The 17,560-nt window shown below is 33.7% G+C and overlaps 2 protein-coding genes across 2 annotated transcripts; both read left to right on the forward strand.

Moving 5' to 3' along the window:
* Positions 1-1,268: 1,268 nt before the first annotated feature.
* Positions 1,269-4,802, forward strand: LOC126697023 (uncharacterized). Its single transcript, XM_050393826.1, has 2 exons — positions 1,269-1,598; positions 4,045-4,802. Exons 1-2 carry the CDS (start codon positions 1,438-1,440, stop codon positions 4,652-4,654), a joined length of 771 nt encoding a protein of 256 aa, XP_050249783.1. The 5' UTR covers positions 1,269-1,437; the 3' UTR covers positions 4,655-4,802.
* A 5,418-nt stretch (positions 4,803-10,220) lies between these two features.
* Positions 10,221-14,872, forward strand: LOC126697024 (uncharacterized). Its single transcript, XM_050393827.1, has 3 exons — positions 10,221-11,293; positions 13,086-13,203; positions 13,751-14,872. Exons 1-3 carry the CDS (start codon positions 10,610-10,612, stop codon positions 14,248-14,250), a joined length of 1,302 nt encoding a protein of 433 aa, XP_050249784.1. The 5' UTR covers positions 10,221-10,609; the 3' UTR covers positions 14,251-14,872.
* Positions 14,873-17,560: the final 2,688 nt, after the last annotated feature.

Consider the following 17,560-nt stretch of genomic DNA (forward strand, 5'->3'; position numbering starts at 1 on the left):
ATTACTTTTTATGTAATAGGGGCATAATTATGATTTAAGATCAAATATTTTTTCTATTCTCTTATCTTTTTTCACCTCAACTAAAAAAAGAATTTTATATGGTTAAATTGCATAAATTGTCTTAACCTTGGCATCTTGTGTTAACTTTGTCCTAACCATTCGATATTGTGTCATTTTGGTCCTTGCTCATGTGTTTAACGGATTAGATAAAAATTTATTTATTTGCCATGTAAGCAGACACTTGAAATGCCACATCATATTAATTTTAATAAATGAAAAAAAAAAACAAAAAAAAACAAAGAACAAAATAGAAGCATGCATTTACCTCTAGTGCAAGTTTTATTTGGGATAGAAGATTCAAAACCCCTAACTATTTCGTTAGCTATTCAAACCATCCTTCATCACTCCAAACCGTTATACATGGTAGCCTCTTCACATTTTGGTCAATAACGAAGGTTGCATATGGCGAAGACTAACGGTTTCGGAAAGAACTCTCTCTCTCTCTCTCTCTCTGAAATGGGTCATGAGTTTTGCTTATTTTGGATATTGGCATATGTTGTGGTACACACATTCTCTCTCTTTGTTTCTATTTTTTGCTATGGTTGTTTTGTTTTGGATATTTTTGATGTGGGGTTTTGCTGAATTGGCACAAAGATGGGGGATTTTCATACTTGGGTTAAATTGGGTAATGGTTGAAAATTGTGATTGGAGGATACTCTTTGAGTTTTTGTGTTATGTGTGTTGCAATGTGTTGATATGATTGTTTATTTTGAATTTGTAATCTAGAGTTTGTGTTGGGCTTGGATTTGGTTTTGTTTGTTGATTGGAATATACACTTTTGAGCATTTGTTTGTTTTATCAGTGTGTGCATTACGATGATTTGGATTTGTGATTTTGGGGTTTGGTTTGATTTGTTGAGGTAGAGGCATGTTTCCATTTTGTACTTCATGTTTTTTTTTAGTAATGTAATATGATGTGGCATTCGAGGTGTTAAGTATTTGCTTACGTGTCAGAGAAATAATTTCTTATTTAAACCGTTAGACACGTCAATAATTTCTATCTAAGAGTTAACATCAAGGAAAAAATTGGCACAAAGTCAAAAAGTTGGAGATCAAATTGACTGGACTATTTATATAATTTATCCATTTTATATTTATTCTGTTTGCTTTTTTTTTTTCTTTTTTTTTCTTTTTTTTCATCATATGTATGAGCAACAGAAATATTTTTTCTTCCCAAAAAAAAAAAAAAAAACAGAAATATTTTCCATTTCTCTTTTACATATTCTATCATCTCGCTTTTGGGGTTCTATTGCGTTGTGGGAGTGACTGTCCGTGTGAGTGTGTCCTCTTAAAAACCCTATAGAGAGAGAAACAGAGAAAGGAAATTATCAGAAGAATTTAGAGAGAATCAAAAGTAAAAGATATCATCATATTCATCATGGGTAAGGGCAAGGATCGTGGGAGCGGCACTGGCGAGACCGAGAATCTTCTTCACTCGGCTGCTCGGTCGGGTGACCTGAATGCGGTGCAGTCCATCTTGAGCACCAACAACCCTTTGTCCATCATCGTCAATTCTAGAGATAAGCACTCTAGAACTCCGTATCCTATTCCTATTCCTATTCCTATTCCTCCTCAACTCTTTTTTTATCAGTTATTTTTGCATTCTTCTTAGTAAAACTTTTGTTGGGTCTTATTGAATTTACAGAAACAAACAAACCCAGTTCCAGTTTAATGATGATATAGTAGAAAACTGTCTAACTTCTTCTGGGTCTTTTGTGTTTTACAATAACATGGATGAAATAGAAATAAATTATTGCTTATTTGCTTTGTCTTCGGGATTTGAAATGGTTTTGCTCATTTTGGTTTATTGGAGAATATACTGAACACATGCCTAGTCTACCTGTGCAATTTTATATATGCCCATCTGATGAAAACATTTATACCATGTTGTGATGCTAATATTGTGCATTTTGAAAAGTTAATAGACCAATTTTAATAACTGTACTCACATTTTATTTTATTTGAAAATTCAATTCCTGTGTGTTCATGTTTGCTCAACTGGTAAAGTCGCTTGTAGTTGAATAAGAGATTTGGGGTTCAAAACACCCCGTCTACTCTAAAAACCAATTGGTGTATTTGCCTGATGATAAAGAGGAATCATTATGAAGTGGACGCATAGGTTGAAATTCTATCATATCTATTAAAAAGAAATTTTCAATTCCCTTTTCACTTTGCTTTATTTGAGTTTAAATTAAGGATGGTAGTTTTAGATAGACAACTAATTAAATAATATCCCCTTATAAAAGTTGAATCTTCTAAACATGACCAACAATATTGGTTGGAGGAAGTAATTTTCAAAATCATATTTTTCTGGTGTTGGTTATCTAGCAAATAAAATTACTTTGTAAGGTTGAGTACCCTTCAGACTTGCCATGTTTATTACTGTGGCTTTTGTATTTTTAAGAGACAATTCTTGTTATTGAGTGATTTATGGATGTCTCATGTTTTTTACCAACTTGTTTGTTGAAAACAGTGTAAATCACTTTTCTTGTTTTTCAACTATTTATCGGTGTCCATTGTACTCCCAAACAGCACTTTATTGTAGAAACCAGGACGAAATACATTAATTTTCTTGTAAAATTCACACTCTGAAGGCCCAAATTCTCTCTTTTGAATGTTCGCATTTCTTCTTGTATGCTATCACCAACACTAACAAGTAATCCTGTGATAAGAACCCCTATATAGGTAATAATTGTTGTAATATTGCATTTAGTTAATTAGTTGGTTAGTTAGTTACAATTCCAAGCATGTTAATCACATTTAACACATGTTGGAATTATTAATACACATGGGGAATAATAGGACCATTAGGATAAGGCCATGTGGGATAATAGAATAGTTTTATGGTTCCATAAATGCCTACTTGTAATCACATTTTCATAATTAAAGAATAAACAAACTCATTGCTTAGTGCATTTCCTCTCTCTCTCTCTCTCTCTCTTCATATTTCTCTATGAAGGGTGATTACCTCAAATTAAGTCAATTTCCTTATAATTCCCATCAATTCTCCTATAATTCCTATCCATCCCCATTAGGAACCACCGGGTTCCTAACATCCTGCCTTATTCAAGTTCCATCTTATTTTTTTGGTTTTGAGAGTGGACTCTCAACTTCGAATGTTACTTTTGTCTTTCGCATGTAACTTGAGTATTGCCAAATTAGCACGTCAATGTTGGTGTTTATTCAGCTAAAAAAAATGTAAATGTTGGTGTCCCATACTCCCTTAGCCTATTCTTTTTTTTTTTTTTTCTTTTTTTGAGAGTGTGGACTCTCAACTTCAAATGTTACTTTTGTCTTTCACATGTAACTTGAATATTGCCAAATTAGCATGTCAATGTTGGTGCTTATTCAGCTAAAAAAATGTAAATGTTGGTGTCCCATACTCCCTTAGCCTGTTCTTTTTTTCTTCCTTTTTTTTATAGAACAAAAAAAAAAAAATTTTAATGCTCAGTTAGTCTATATGCTAATCCAGCTTGATCCTCTCTATCCCAATATCTTCCACTGGCCATTGAATTTCTTTCCTTCTCAGCATTGTGAACTTATAAATGAACTTTAGTGGCTGCTATTAGAATAATGGGAAACAATTTACCTATCTTTGGTCAACTCCATTGGTTAGCAGAGAGTCTTGTATATCAACTTGTTGGTGTCTGCAGAGGCTTACCTATTCCTGGGTAGAAAAACTTCTAATACAAGACATGTATGTCCTATAGGACTTGTTTTATTTTCCAGGCACCTTAGAAGATGAGTAGTCACCATGGCATCTTTGTTAATCCTGTATTCCTGATGGATATTGGACTTTATCATTCTATTTCCCTTTTTAATGATTCACTATTTTCTTCTAGGTGTGAGCTTTGTTTGTGCCTATAGTTGGCTCAGTTAGTTAGTTCTATTATGCTCTTTTCCATTTTCTAGTGCGACATGTATCTATTTTCAGCAATCTTGTGTTCGGATTTTGTTTCTTTGACACAAACAACTTGGACCATAGACTACATTTAGCTGCATGGTCTGGCCAAGCAGAGGTGGTGAGTTATCTCTGTAAGCACAAGGCTGATGTTGGTGCAGCCGCCATGGATGATATGGGTGCAATTCACTTTGCTGCACAGAAGGGACATTTAGAAGTCATACGAACTCTGCTTTCATCTGGAGCCTCCATTAATGCTTTTACTCGCAAGGGCTTGACTCCTCTACACTATGCTGTCCAAGGATCCCACCTGGAACTTGTTAAGTACTTGGTTAAAAAAGGTGCAAGTCTGAGTGCCAAGACAAAAGCAGGGAAGACTCCAGTTGATCTTGCTAACAATGAAGAAATTCTCTCCTTTCTGGAGGAATACGAAAGGTCATCTAAGAAAAGAGATCTTCATGGTAGACAGAAGGCTGGAGAATCTAATTCAAAGCCATCTATGCAGGAAAAGGAAGAGAATACTGGTGATAAATCTCCTTCAGTTGTACATGATGAACTAGAGAATGAAAAGGTGGAGATGAAGGATGATGAAGATGATAGGAAGGAGGCCTCGTCAGAGCCAAAAAAGGCACGAATTGCACTCAATCACCTTCTAACTGCAGATGACGATCTAGAAGATGAAGAAAACTTGTGAGGCTATACAACAATTGTGGTAGAGTGACTATATAACAACATTATGAATTTTGCTTTGTACAACATTATGAATTGCTTCATTGTATTACTTTCTGTAATAGGTTTTTCTTCTTAATTTCATTGTTATATTATGGTTTTCTTCCCACCAATGGCCTTGTATGATAATTTCAAAGTACTGTTAGGGGCTTATTGCTGAGCAACGTTTGTCCGTGTAGGAAGATGTGATTTCACAGGGGAGAATTGTTGTGGTTGGATTGGAGTCATTGGACTACCAACTTATGAGATAAATTTTCACGGCTTGGTGTGATTAGAAATGCAGATGGACAGAAGTTTTATATTGCAGAGGGCATGGGAGGTGGACGGAAAATTTTAAGTGATGGAAGTTCGAAGAGGTAGAGAAGGAAAACAGAAAACATGAATTGGGTCAATGTTACATGAGTCACTTAAGTGCTGTGCTGTGTTACCTTGTGCATATACTAAGGAGGCAAGGCTGTGTTGTTCTTGTGAAGACTACTAGTGCAACAGCTCACAGACCATCAACAATACACATATATGCATGCAAGTAAGTCGTGTGCGTGTCTTGTGCAATTCTAGTGCAAAGAGTAATGGAAATGAATTGAAATAACTAGGTTGCTTAGAAGCACCAGAAAAATTTACAACTCTTCAAGAGCAGTCTGTTGGAATCTATTACTGAGGCTAAATCTGTATCAACATTCAAAACTAAGTTTGTACAGCTTGGGGCTGTATATAAATGCCATGCTTGAGTGCTAGTTATCCTATAATTAACTAGCTACTGATATTTTCCTGAAAAGGAAATTAGTAAGCATAGTCCTATGTGATCTACGTAACTTGTTGCTTGTTTGAAATTGCAAAGTAGTTTGTTAACATAAATAGAAATTTCTGACTGGTGGGATATTAGAGCCGACATGTCTCAATCTTTTGCAAAATCAACATCGGATACCTTCTAGCAATGGGGTCCACATATCGCTGAAAATAGCAGCTGCACCTGTTCAAAGCTAATCAAGATTGACCACGTGCAATGCCCCCAGTGACCTGGCAAGGAGCTAGTAGACAAACTGAAAAATTGGGAAAATCTTTCGAGTTCATCGTTCATGCACTAGTTGATTGCAAAACTCCCAAGTCGCAAGCCTACAGAACTATCAAGTATCAAAACGGACCCCATCGTATCAATTGTACAATGGGGGTACAATTGAAAATAGAACGTGAAAAAAAAGGACCCCATGCAAGACTTGCAAGTCAATATCTATAATATTGCAGACAGATCAGAGGCAGGCTTATGATTTTTTATTCGGAAGTGGTTAATTAGATAGCTAATTAAATGAGTAAAATGTGACTATAATATTTTCTTAATGTGTACCATTATAGATGTTCGGTTTTGTTTTAGCTTTTTATTATTATTTTTATTTGTAAAGAAACTTGAGTTGAAATGAGCTACACAATAGAAATAAGTAAGTAAGAAAAATATTTTTCAAGTATTGGTTCCACAATACTTGAAAGCACTTTGATAAAGCAATTGAAACTGTTATTTTCATCAAGATTCTAGAGTTTTATTCAAAATTTTATTTGAAATGGATAAATAATTAAATATGATAACCCTAAAATCATTACAATATACAGTATTACAAAAATCATTATAAGTCATCTTACTAGTTATTATACAAAATCTTAGTTGATATATACAGTATTTACCACATTCCTAGAATAATCTAACGACTTCTCTCTCTCTCTCTCTCTCATATATATATATATATATATATATATATATATATATTAATAGGCAAAGTAGAGAAAAAATTCAATTAGATTTCAAATTGAAATTCAAGTAGAGTCTAATTTTGTGCCACGTCTCATTTAATCTAAGTTTTAAAATTTTGTGTGCCAAGTTATTTAATTCAGTGTAAAAAATGGGAATTTAATTAGAGTTTAATTTTACATCACGTATCTCATTTAATGTAAGTTTTTTTAATTTTTGTGTCAAGAGAGTTTAATTCTATGTAGAAAAATAGGAGTTCAATATAAATAAACCATAAAAAAACCTTTATATATATAACCAATGCTTAAAGAAAATCTAATTAGATTCAAAATTGAATTTTGTTTTAGTTAGTTTTCCATACAAATTAAATTATTTAGATATTTGTTGTTATTTTTTTTCTCTAAACTAATTAGCATATTTTTTATACTATTTCTATTTAGATATTTTGTATGTCAGGATCTTGAATATAACAAATTGTAATTGAGTAGAATGATCCCATGCACTTATATATCCTCATTCAATTTAGAAGATACTATTAAAACAATTTTGTGTGTGTGTGTGTGTGTGTTTAAAACAATTTTGTGTGTGTGTGTGTGTTGTATTTAGTAGAATTTTACGGATCGTGATTGTGAATTTGATGTAGGGGATGTGATGGGCTGTTTGTGTATAGTTTAGAAACAGTGAAGGGTTGAGTTACTTAGAACAAATTGATAGGTGGATAAGTACCTCTGCAAGAACACTTAGTTCCAAATAGAACACAAAGGCTAACAATTCATTCAATTACCAAAATTGATTTACAAAAAGCTTACATTCTCCAACTTATACTAGTTGTTTGGCATTGACAGTCTCTAGATGGTTGACAAGTGTCTAAATCCTATAGGCTAATGCTTAAGAAATTGTCTAACTAACTACCTACCTAATTAGTTACAAGTGGATTAGGATATAGGCATATTGTTTCTTGAAATGCCCTGCATTAGGACTCTCCCTCTTAAGAAGCACTTGACCTCAAGTGCTCTTGGTTGCCACAAGATTTATATGAAGTTATAGGATGATACATTTACCTTGTATGATGAGTTTGCTATTGTTGTAGCACATCAAAGGCTACTGCTTCTACATAGCCAAGTCCCACATAAATGAAACACCAATGTAGATGCATCTACATTAAGGGGGCTCCCTTTCTTGAAAGCAAACTTGTCCTCAAGTTTGGTTGACTTTTCAATTGTAAAACATGTACACCAAATTGAACATTAAGTGTTTTGCCTCACTAATGATCAATCATGCATATTTTGATACTAAAAGGCTTTATTCTTCATTGGTGAATCAATCTTCTTCATCTTGACCATTTGCTTGTGGCTTGCCTTCCCTTTCTTTGGTTGCAAGGAGTGTAGATGCACTAGCTTGTACATGCTGTGTGAGTTGCACCTTCTGCCCATGATAGTTTCATATGATTTTTCACATCTATGTAAAAGATGGAACCTGTTCATGGCTACCTCCTCACAAAGAACATAACATTTATGTTGTCTATCATCATCCACTTCTTGTTTTAGAACTTGCATAACCCTTATTACTAATGGAGAGTCATTTGCTTCCTTAACAATAACATTTGCTCGTTCTTCCACATATTGACCATGCACAAATTCTACCATACTTATTATGCATTTAGTCAATTCTTGTCCTCCCTCACCAATATGTTCTTCAATGTAGCTATTAAACACAAGACGTCCAATGTCTTGGTCTTCTAACTCTTTAACCAGAAAGTTTTGATCTTCTATCTCTTCAACAACCAAGGTTTCACCATTTGACAAAACAGATTGATTCTTGGCTGGTCCCTTGGAAGCCTTACTTGATTTAGCAACATTTCATCCATTTTCAACCTTCGTGGTGAAATTGGATGTTGCATCACCACTTCAAGCACTGATTTTAGAACTGAAAGGAACTGATTGTGCCCCCTTGACTTGATGATTCTCAATCAGCACTGCCCTATTGAAAGCTTCTGAAATAGTTTAGCTGTTTTGGAGGAAATGGACATCTTGGATTTGCACTTTGCTATAAAGGGTGTGGCTGAAGTTGTAAGCCAAGAATTGCTCTCTAAGCTTCTGTTTCATCTTCTCCCAAGTATGAATCTTGGTTTTTCCTTTTTCTCAATCTTTGAATCTTCAACTGCTCCCACCAAGATCTTGCCTTGCCTCTCAAATTAGTTGCTGCCAATTTAAATTTCTTGGATTCTGGAATATCATAACAAGCAAAGATCTTTTCAACTTGGCTAAGCCAATTCACAAACTCCTCATGATCCAAGTTGCCATCAAATTCAAGGAATTTAATCTCAAATCTTGATTCTCAATTTTGGTTTGGCATCTTTGGTTGAACCATCAAAGGATTGTGGCCATACTTCTCATCTCCACCTAGGAATATGAACAAAAGTTTGTTCATAATCCTCCTTATATAAAGCTACACTTCCAGCAATATCATGTTGGTAGTATTGCTGTAGTATCTTCTTATCTTTTTTCAACTGTTCAGTCAAGGCTTGTAGTTGCCTCCTCAATAATTCCGCTTCAGCTTCTAAGCCATTTTGAACCTTTTTACACCTTGGTCTATTGGCTACAATATCATCTTCCTCTACTACAAGAACAACTTGCTTCTTGCCCTTATCCTTCCTTATCTTCTCAAAAACCATTGCTTCTTGCTACTACAAACCAATTGCTAGCACATATGAAGGCTTTGGTTTTGGTAAGAGAGGTATTTTAGGCTAGGAAAAGCAATCAAGACTAAATCTTGATAGGTTCTTAGACAGAAAATGAAGAAACAAATTGCAAACGAACTTGAATCCTTAGGATCTCAGCTTTAATACCAAATTGATGTAGGGGATGTGATGAATTGTTTGTGTATGGTTTAGAAATAATGAAAGGGTTGAGTTACTTGGAACAAATTAATAGGTGGATAAGTACCTCTGTAAGAACACTTAATTCCAAATAGCACACAAAAGCTAATAATTTATTCAATTACCAAAACCGATTTACAAAGAGCTTACATTCTCCTACTTATACTAGTTGTTTAGCATTGGTAGTCTCTAAATGATTCGCAAGTGTATGTCTAAATCCTATAGGCTAATGTTTAAGAAATTGTCTAACTAACTAATTAACTAATTAGTTACAAGTGGATTAGGATATAGGTATATAATTGCTTGAAATGCCTTGCATCAAAATTGATATTGTATATATAATATTCAATAGTGATTTTCAAAATTAAATACATAATAGCAGTATAATAAAAAACTTAGTATAACTGACATTATGGAAATTGAAAGAAAAAATTATTTTAGTACCTTCAAATGTCACTATCGAGCTAATATCTTATATGTTTCATAACTTAAGTTATCATCAATAACACTATTACAATTTATTCTTTTCGTGTGCAAATATGAGTTACACACTAGTTATTGATATTTTAGCCTAAATTACATCTTTTTAATTCATTTTCTGTTTAAAATGCTACAGTGAAATTACTGCCAACAAATATAGCATATACTTGGATATAGACCCACCCTCCCTGACATCATTGTTAATTACAAACTGAAGGACACAATTAATATAGATCACAAAAAATCAAACTGCAGGTACTATTCAAATAAATGCATGTGAAGGGACACAAATGACAGTTAATAGTACTAGGGGAGTCAAGTCATATTCCCCGTACGACATGCTTCATATCTTACTCCAAAATCCTAAAATACTAGAAATTTATATATATATACAATCTCCACATCTGACTCTTCCTTTACATAGTAAAGAAAACCTGTAAAGTGAAACATCCACGCTTCTACCTTAGTTTGTCATCTTCCTCAATTTTAATTTTTCATTGTCTCTCTCACCCGCACGAGCTTCTTGCCTGGAGATCTCCACCTAGAAGCTACCTCTCACTTTCTTCTTCACCCTTCTTCACCCCTTTATATTGACATATCACATCACTACACATCTCACTCTCACTCTCAATTTCCATTTCATTCTCTGTCTTCTCAAACCAAACCATCTCTCACTTTCTTTTACCCTACATTACATTTCTCATATTCAGCACAGACAATTGAGTTCTCATTGGATTAGATAGGTGAGTGAGGCTATACCCTTTTCTCTATACCATACTAAACTGTCACAACCACGTAAAAATATTCTATCCACCCTTCAAACCATGGCTTCATATTCAAAGACCAAAGTAGTAATGCAACAAAGAAAACCACTTCCAAATGATGGTATTGGTAGGCCTAGAATGCTTAAAGATTTCCTCAATGACACATCAAATTCATGCACTTCAACCGGATTCAAATCACTCCCTAGACAACCCTGCAATCCCAATGCACAAGTTTTCACCAACAATACAAATACCAAGTTACTTAGATGCCAATCAAAAGCTGCATCAACAGCAATTTCAGCCCTCCAAGCCATGATCAACGCAGTCAAAAATTTTCCGTTGAAAAATTCCCCTTCAATTTTGCCAAGAAGCCTTTCAAGGAGACTGTCAAGAAAGAAACCAAGTGAAGTCAAAATTACAGTCAGAGTCAAAGACATCATACGGTGGACATCGTTTCGGGACTTGGTGGAGGAGAAATCTCAGCCCTTGGATTTCAATTCCTCGCCTAATCGCTGCACCACAACTACTATTACAACGGGGTCCACAAATACCACGTGTAGTAGCAACAGCTCAAGTTGGTGTGAAAGTGATTTTACCTCGGAGCATCTACCGTCGTGGGGCGGTAATACTCAGGACAACGTTGTAAACGAGGTTGATGTAGGTAAAAAGTATTTACCACGTGTCGGCGAGGATTGTCAGAAAACGACAACAGGGACAGAAACTTATGCTGACGTGGGACCCAAGGTAAGCAATTATTTACTGCATCGCATCTATAAAATATATTGTATGTGTCTGCTAGTGAGGGTTCCTTGGATGATTATAAAAGTTTTATTTTATTTATTTATGGCATTGTCATTGTGTTTTTCTTGGTCAGATTCGGTTTGACTAAATAAAATAAAAAGGCTGTGACAAATTTGATAATATATGATATAATTTGTGTATATATTTTATTAAAGTTGGTTTTGTCTCATTGTGACAATTGCACATAGTATATTATTATTATTTTTTGATGAACAAAAAAGGGTCTCACATAGTTTATTATTATTTGATTGGCACATAGTTTATATTATCACATCAAACAAAAGAGAAGTTACAAGGAACTGAGGATGTTGCTCCTCAAAAAAAAAAAAGAAGGGAACTGAGGATGTTAGTTTCTACAATATACTATTATACATTCTTAGTTTAAGAGTTTAGACTCTTTGCTTTCAGTGTTATATTTGTCGGATTCTACATTAATTATATGGTTTATATATATTTTGCATTTGCACAACTTGCTACGCAACACAGTTCAAACAGCTGGAGATTAGTGTTACAAATTATTAATTAAAAATTCGTATATCCTATTTTACTTTACAACATTAGCATGAATCTTAATTTAGTGATAATTTGTAGATAATGCATTATTTAGTGAAGTGAACCTTAAACTAGTGTTAGAAACTTAATTGTATGGGCATTAAAGTTTAAAATCAACTTTCTCCTTTGAATTCAACACAATGATACATCTAGTGTACATCCTTAAAATATAAAATATCACAGAAAAATTGAGAAAATAAAATAAAATAAAATATCTAAGTTTGTTCAAAAAGTAGGTTATAAGAAATTGTTCTTTAATTTTTTTACTATATTCAGTTAGCTCCAAATTATGTGTAGGTTTACATTAATTATATGTTTCTCAACATAGATTCTTCCCTATGAAAAAAATCAAACGATATTATTGAACCACGATACTCTTAGGGTCTGTTTGGATAGAACTTATTTTGCTGAAACTGAAAACTTAAAACTGAAAACACTGTAGCAAAATAATTTTTAAATGTGTAAATAGTGCTGTGGGACCCATTTTTAATGAAAAAATTGATAAAAAATGAAATTTGTGGGTCCATGAACAGTGCACGGACCCACTGATTGACAGAAAAGTAAAAAAAAAGGGCCAAACAGTACTCTACTGTTCGCTTGTCCCCTGAAAGTCTGAAACGCGTGTAGGAAAAAAAAAAAAAAAAAAAAAAAGCAAAACGCAAAACGCAAAAGTAAACGTGAATCCAAACTTACACTTAATCACTCGAACACATTTTGATATTATGTGTAGGAGTGACTTCTTTTCTAATAAATAATTTTATTATTATTTTTTTATTTTTTATAATGAGAATCGTTTGATAAGTAACTTTAACTTGCATCTAAATTTTTGAATGCCAAGAATGTGTACTAACATTTAAAGTTGCTTGATTCTCAAAAAAATAAAATAAAAATTATAGTTGCTTCGCACATAATTAATGGATCGTGATCCAATGAAAGGCAATGTTGAGAAACTCTCGATCTATGCTAAAATATCTTGATTTAAGGCACATATAATTTGAAGATTTTGACTATCAAACTTTCAAAATAGCTAGTGGGAAAATGCTTTAAAAAATATTTTTTTCCCAATCCCACATCTCTTTAGTCTTTTCTGTAGTCTTCAGTATGGTGATTGGTGCATAAATATTTTTCTATTGGTTTTTAATTTTTACTGATTTTGATTGGCCTAAAATATAAATTCTGACAGGGAGAATTATGGTGCGATGAGAAAGAACAGCAAAGCCCAGTTTCGGTGCTTAATTTTCAAGTTGGAGAGGGTGAAGAGCCATTCTCATCTTTTACTCGAAGCCTTGCCAACATGGAGAGTATGTTCTTGTCTTTCCCTCGTCATTTTTTGGTACACAAGTCTTCATGCACTATGGCCAGTATATAGGGCCTCACTTAGTTATAGGTTTTCATTTTTAATTCCAATGAATGTAGGGGCACAAAATTTTTTAAGGGTTAATGCGATTGACTTTGATTGGTGTCTAATAATAGTGGTATCACTTGTCAGAGTGAGTCCATAAAAAAAATGATGTTATTCCAATAACAACTTATTATCTTAACAAATTATAAAAAAATTTGTGAAAAATTTTGTATCTCTAATATTACTTTTTTATTTGTGTGTGTAATTGGACTTTTAGGGGTATGATGCTTTTAAAAAAAAAAATTTGTGTATGCTTGTGGGTTTGTAATCTCTTCAATGTAGGAGGTATGCAAATTAGTGGGCATAAACAGCAATCCTTACTTTTGTTTTGGGGTGCAAATGGAAATTTTAAAGGCAAAAATTAAGAACAACACTTAGTTTAGCATTGCACAACTATAGATATAGGTCATGAGAACAAATGCTAACAAACCATGATTTTCTATCAGGGACAAGACAAAACCTTATGCAAAAGATCCAGCTCTTTGAGATTCTTGCTAAACTGGAGCCTTTTAACCAAGAGGAATGCATGTCCATGGAAGAAAATACCAAATTCGATGAAGAAGAACCGGATGAATTTGAAAAGAAGGTCTCGGAGCTGTTTGTCAAAACAGCAAGTACAGTAGATATTGGCAGTGCCGGAGTGGAACTATTATTGTTGGATTTCTTTAGGGATGAATTGACTACAAAGAGATGCCAAACTAAAATGGATGATGATGAGTTTGATAGCGAGGTGGTGAGCAAGGCAAAAGCATGGGTGAGAGGGGAACAAAATGGACTACATGAATGGGGTATAGAGCATAAGAGGGAGGCTTATATTAGTGACATGTATAGAAGAGAGAGGTGGAGCAACTTTGAAAAGGAGCAAGAGGAGCTAGCTTTTGAATTTGAGACTGGGATTCTGGGGGATTTGTTGGATGAGGTTCTGGTTGATCTCTTCTTACACTGAGAAGAATGGTTAATTGTGTTGGAAGAAAAGTAATGCTAAAGATGCAAAAATTTTCACAACTGTTGACATAGCTAGTTGTGATTGGAGCAAAACATTACTTTCACCTGACTTTACCATTGTTGACATTATTTTTATCATGCATCAATCGCAACAGGCCATATTAAAAGTTGTGTCGGTAAATTTCTTGAAGAAAGTTTTACCCAATGGCTGTTGGCCTTTGCTACTCAACCAGACATTATGGTATGGGTACAGTGGCTTCAGATTCAATTTTGCACTCAACATGGCTTTGGACCTTTGGAGAAGCGGTCATGCCCATCAGATTACCAACATTACTTTGATGCCTGGCTACGAATGAGAAAAATGTGGCAATGGGGAAAATATCAATATTTGGCCTTTTTGGCTAAGATGGAGAGGTAAATAGCTGAGTGTTGGCTTTTAAGTTAGTACAGCTTGGTGAGCATTTCAATTTTGGAATGTAAAGATGGGAGAAGAAACTCTTGTAGGGCAAAACTCATGCCTGGCATGTAAAAATTGGTTTCGCATAACAACAGAGCCTTTTTATTGTAGCGAGATGAAGCTTAACATTTGTAAAATAAATAAGAAAAGTCCATTTTTAATTTAACTTTTACTAGATAAGGATGATCCTATGATATTACTTCAATTCAATATCATATATATGTAGCTTATATTTCAAAATCAAAGCATTTGCAGATAGCAATTGTTTTGATGAATGAGTAATTTTTTAAGAAGCAACAAATCATAGCTGACAACAACCTGTTACAAACAAGCAGCAAGTTGCAACAGGCTTAAAGCCATACCAAAACAACATTAGATACAACAAAAAGACACAAAGACAGAACAAACTCTAACAGGCAAGCAACAGGCTTATGTAAATCCAAAACAACACAAGAACTACTATTAGGTTAATGTATCAGATCGATGAAAATTTCCATAGACAGCAGAGGGAGTTCAGCTTTGATTGGAATTCTTGACACCCTTGAAGCTAGGCTATCTGTGTCTGACATCAAACCTTATTGCCTTTCAAGGTTAATTTGGACTATATAAGCAATTACGAGAAAAATTAAACATGACTTGACTAGTTCTTTTGGGATTGCATAAATTTGAATTTGATTAACCCTCTCCTTAACAAAGGCTATCAAAGCCAAGTAATCCCATATAGCTCAAGGTAAATGGAAGCTTGTGAAACTTCTGAGCGTGTTGGATACAAAAGCTATCAAAACCAACCTAGTAATCCCATATAGCGTAGAGTACTATGAAGGATTATGTTGTATTGGATGAGTGGTAGACACAGCTTAAAAAAGGATTTGTTTTTTTTGGCCAGAGAATTCAAAGGAATTGGAGCTGTGGGATACGATGAAGGCCCAGTGGCGGAGTTAGGAAATTTTTTTGGGGGCAGTAAATACATTTTTGTGTAATTTTTAAATTTATTACCAAATTTAAAAGAATATTAATTGAAAATTTCAAAAGCTAAAGGAGGCCATGGCCCCCTTGGCACCCCCTAGCGCAGCCTATTGAAGCATGAATAAATCTTGTACCATTCCATCGGCTTTGAGATGTCCAGCTTGTTATACAATTATTCAATAATATTTGCATTATGGACTGGAGTGTGGGCTGTCATAAAACGTTATGCTTTCAAGCAGTTGAGAAAAAAGGTTCACATGGCCCTTTCAACCGGGCATCAACCTTCATGGATCATGGCAAAGCAGTGGCCTGACGTTAAGCCCAATAATAGTTTCATCTCCGGCCCTTAACTCAATGTTGCATCCGCACCCCCATTGGATTTTTTTTTATAAAATAATTATAAAAGTCAATCTATATTATTAGTTAGCGAAGGTTTGAAACAATTTTGGTATCTAACGACTCGAGTCTTTGACACTCGATTTTACTGTAGCAAACTGAGTTTAAGATACTCGATTTCTGTGTGCATCTTCTTCCTCCGTTCTTTTTTCTCTATTTCAGGTCCTGTTCACCATCTTCTTCCCTTCTTCCAAGCCCCCAAAAATTCATTTCATCTAAATCCCTTCTTCCTTCTCCATCTAAATCCATTTCTCAAAATCCCAAACCCAAATCAACAATCTCAATCGGAGCAAAAATCCAAACACAAAAATCACAATTTCTTCCTGCGTTGGTGTTTTTTGGGCTGCGTTGCTGTGATGCAATTTTTGGGTTTCTACACTGCTCACGATTTCTTCTTGCGTTGGTGTTTTCTGGGTTGTGTTGCTGTGATTTCTGGGTTGCTGTGATTTCTGGGTGTTGTTTATTGGAGGGAAATCGAGTATGAGAGAGTGGAGTTCCAATGGAAATCGAGTCTTTCAAACTCGATTTGCTACAGTAAAATCGAGTCTCTCATGCTCGAGTCGTTAGATATTAAATTAGTTTCAAACCTTGGCTAACTAATAATATAGTTTGACTTTTATAGTTATTTTAAAAAAATCCACCCCCATTTGCCAAGCTTTGTTATATTAAAGGAATGTTTGGTAGACTACTGTAAGTATGATTTAGCTATTTAGTAATTTGGTTATATTTATTTTTCAAAAAAAAAAAAAGTAACTTGGTTATATTTTAATTACAAGGAATGAATTGTTCTTTATGAATAACTATTTTTTAAAATAAGGAATAACTATTCTTCTATAAAAGAGGTGTAATAATTTCTAAAATTAATATATTTCCAAATAAACAAACTTTTTATATGCATATAATAATTATATATAAAAAAAAACTAATCTCTCTCTCAAATTTTTAAAAATATATATTGTTTTTTACGAAATATAATTGTATTTTCTAAAATATATCTTAAGTTTTATTGTAATGTCAAAGAGCTTACAACCAAACTTATGAATAGGTTTAGTTTTTTTTTTTTTTTTTTTTTTTTTTTTTTGAGGGATGAATAGGTTTAATTATTCTATTACAACACGTTTTATTCATAGTAATAAAAATTATTATTTATGTTGTAATTCACATTCAGTGTACCAGACGTGCTCTAACACACTTTTGGGATTTAAGTCATAGCCTAGTAATAAATTTATATTTTGTGGTATCCTGTGACTAATTTTTTGTTTTTAATAGGAAGACTAAGAATTTTATTCAAATAGAGAAATAGAAAGTTAGAAACTACATTAAGGAGAAAGCTTTTAATCCAAGTAGAAAACTCAACTCTATGAATACTTAAAACATGGTTTGCTAACAAATGGAATAAACAATAAAGCATGTTGATAATTACATAATCAACGCTAGAGTTTGATATTTTTTTAAGCTAAGCTCCAGATTTTCAAGAACATACATGTTTCAC

Source organism: Quercus robur, chromosome 8 (assembly GCF_932294415.1).
Source record: "Quercus robur chromosome 8, dhQueRobu3.1, whole genome shotgun sequence".
Classification (NCBI taxonomy): Eukaryota; Viridiplantae; Streptophyta; class Magnoliopsida; order Fagales; family Fagaceae; genus Quercus; species Quercus robur.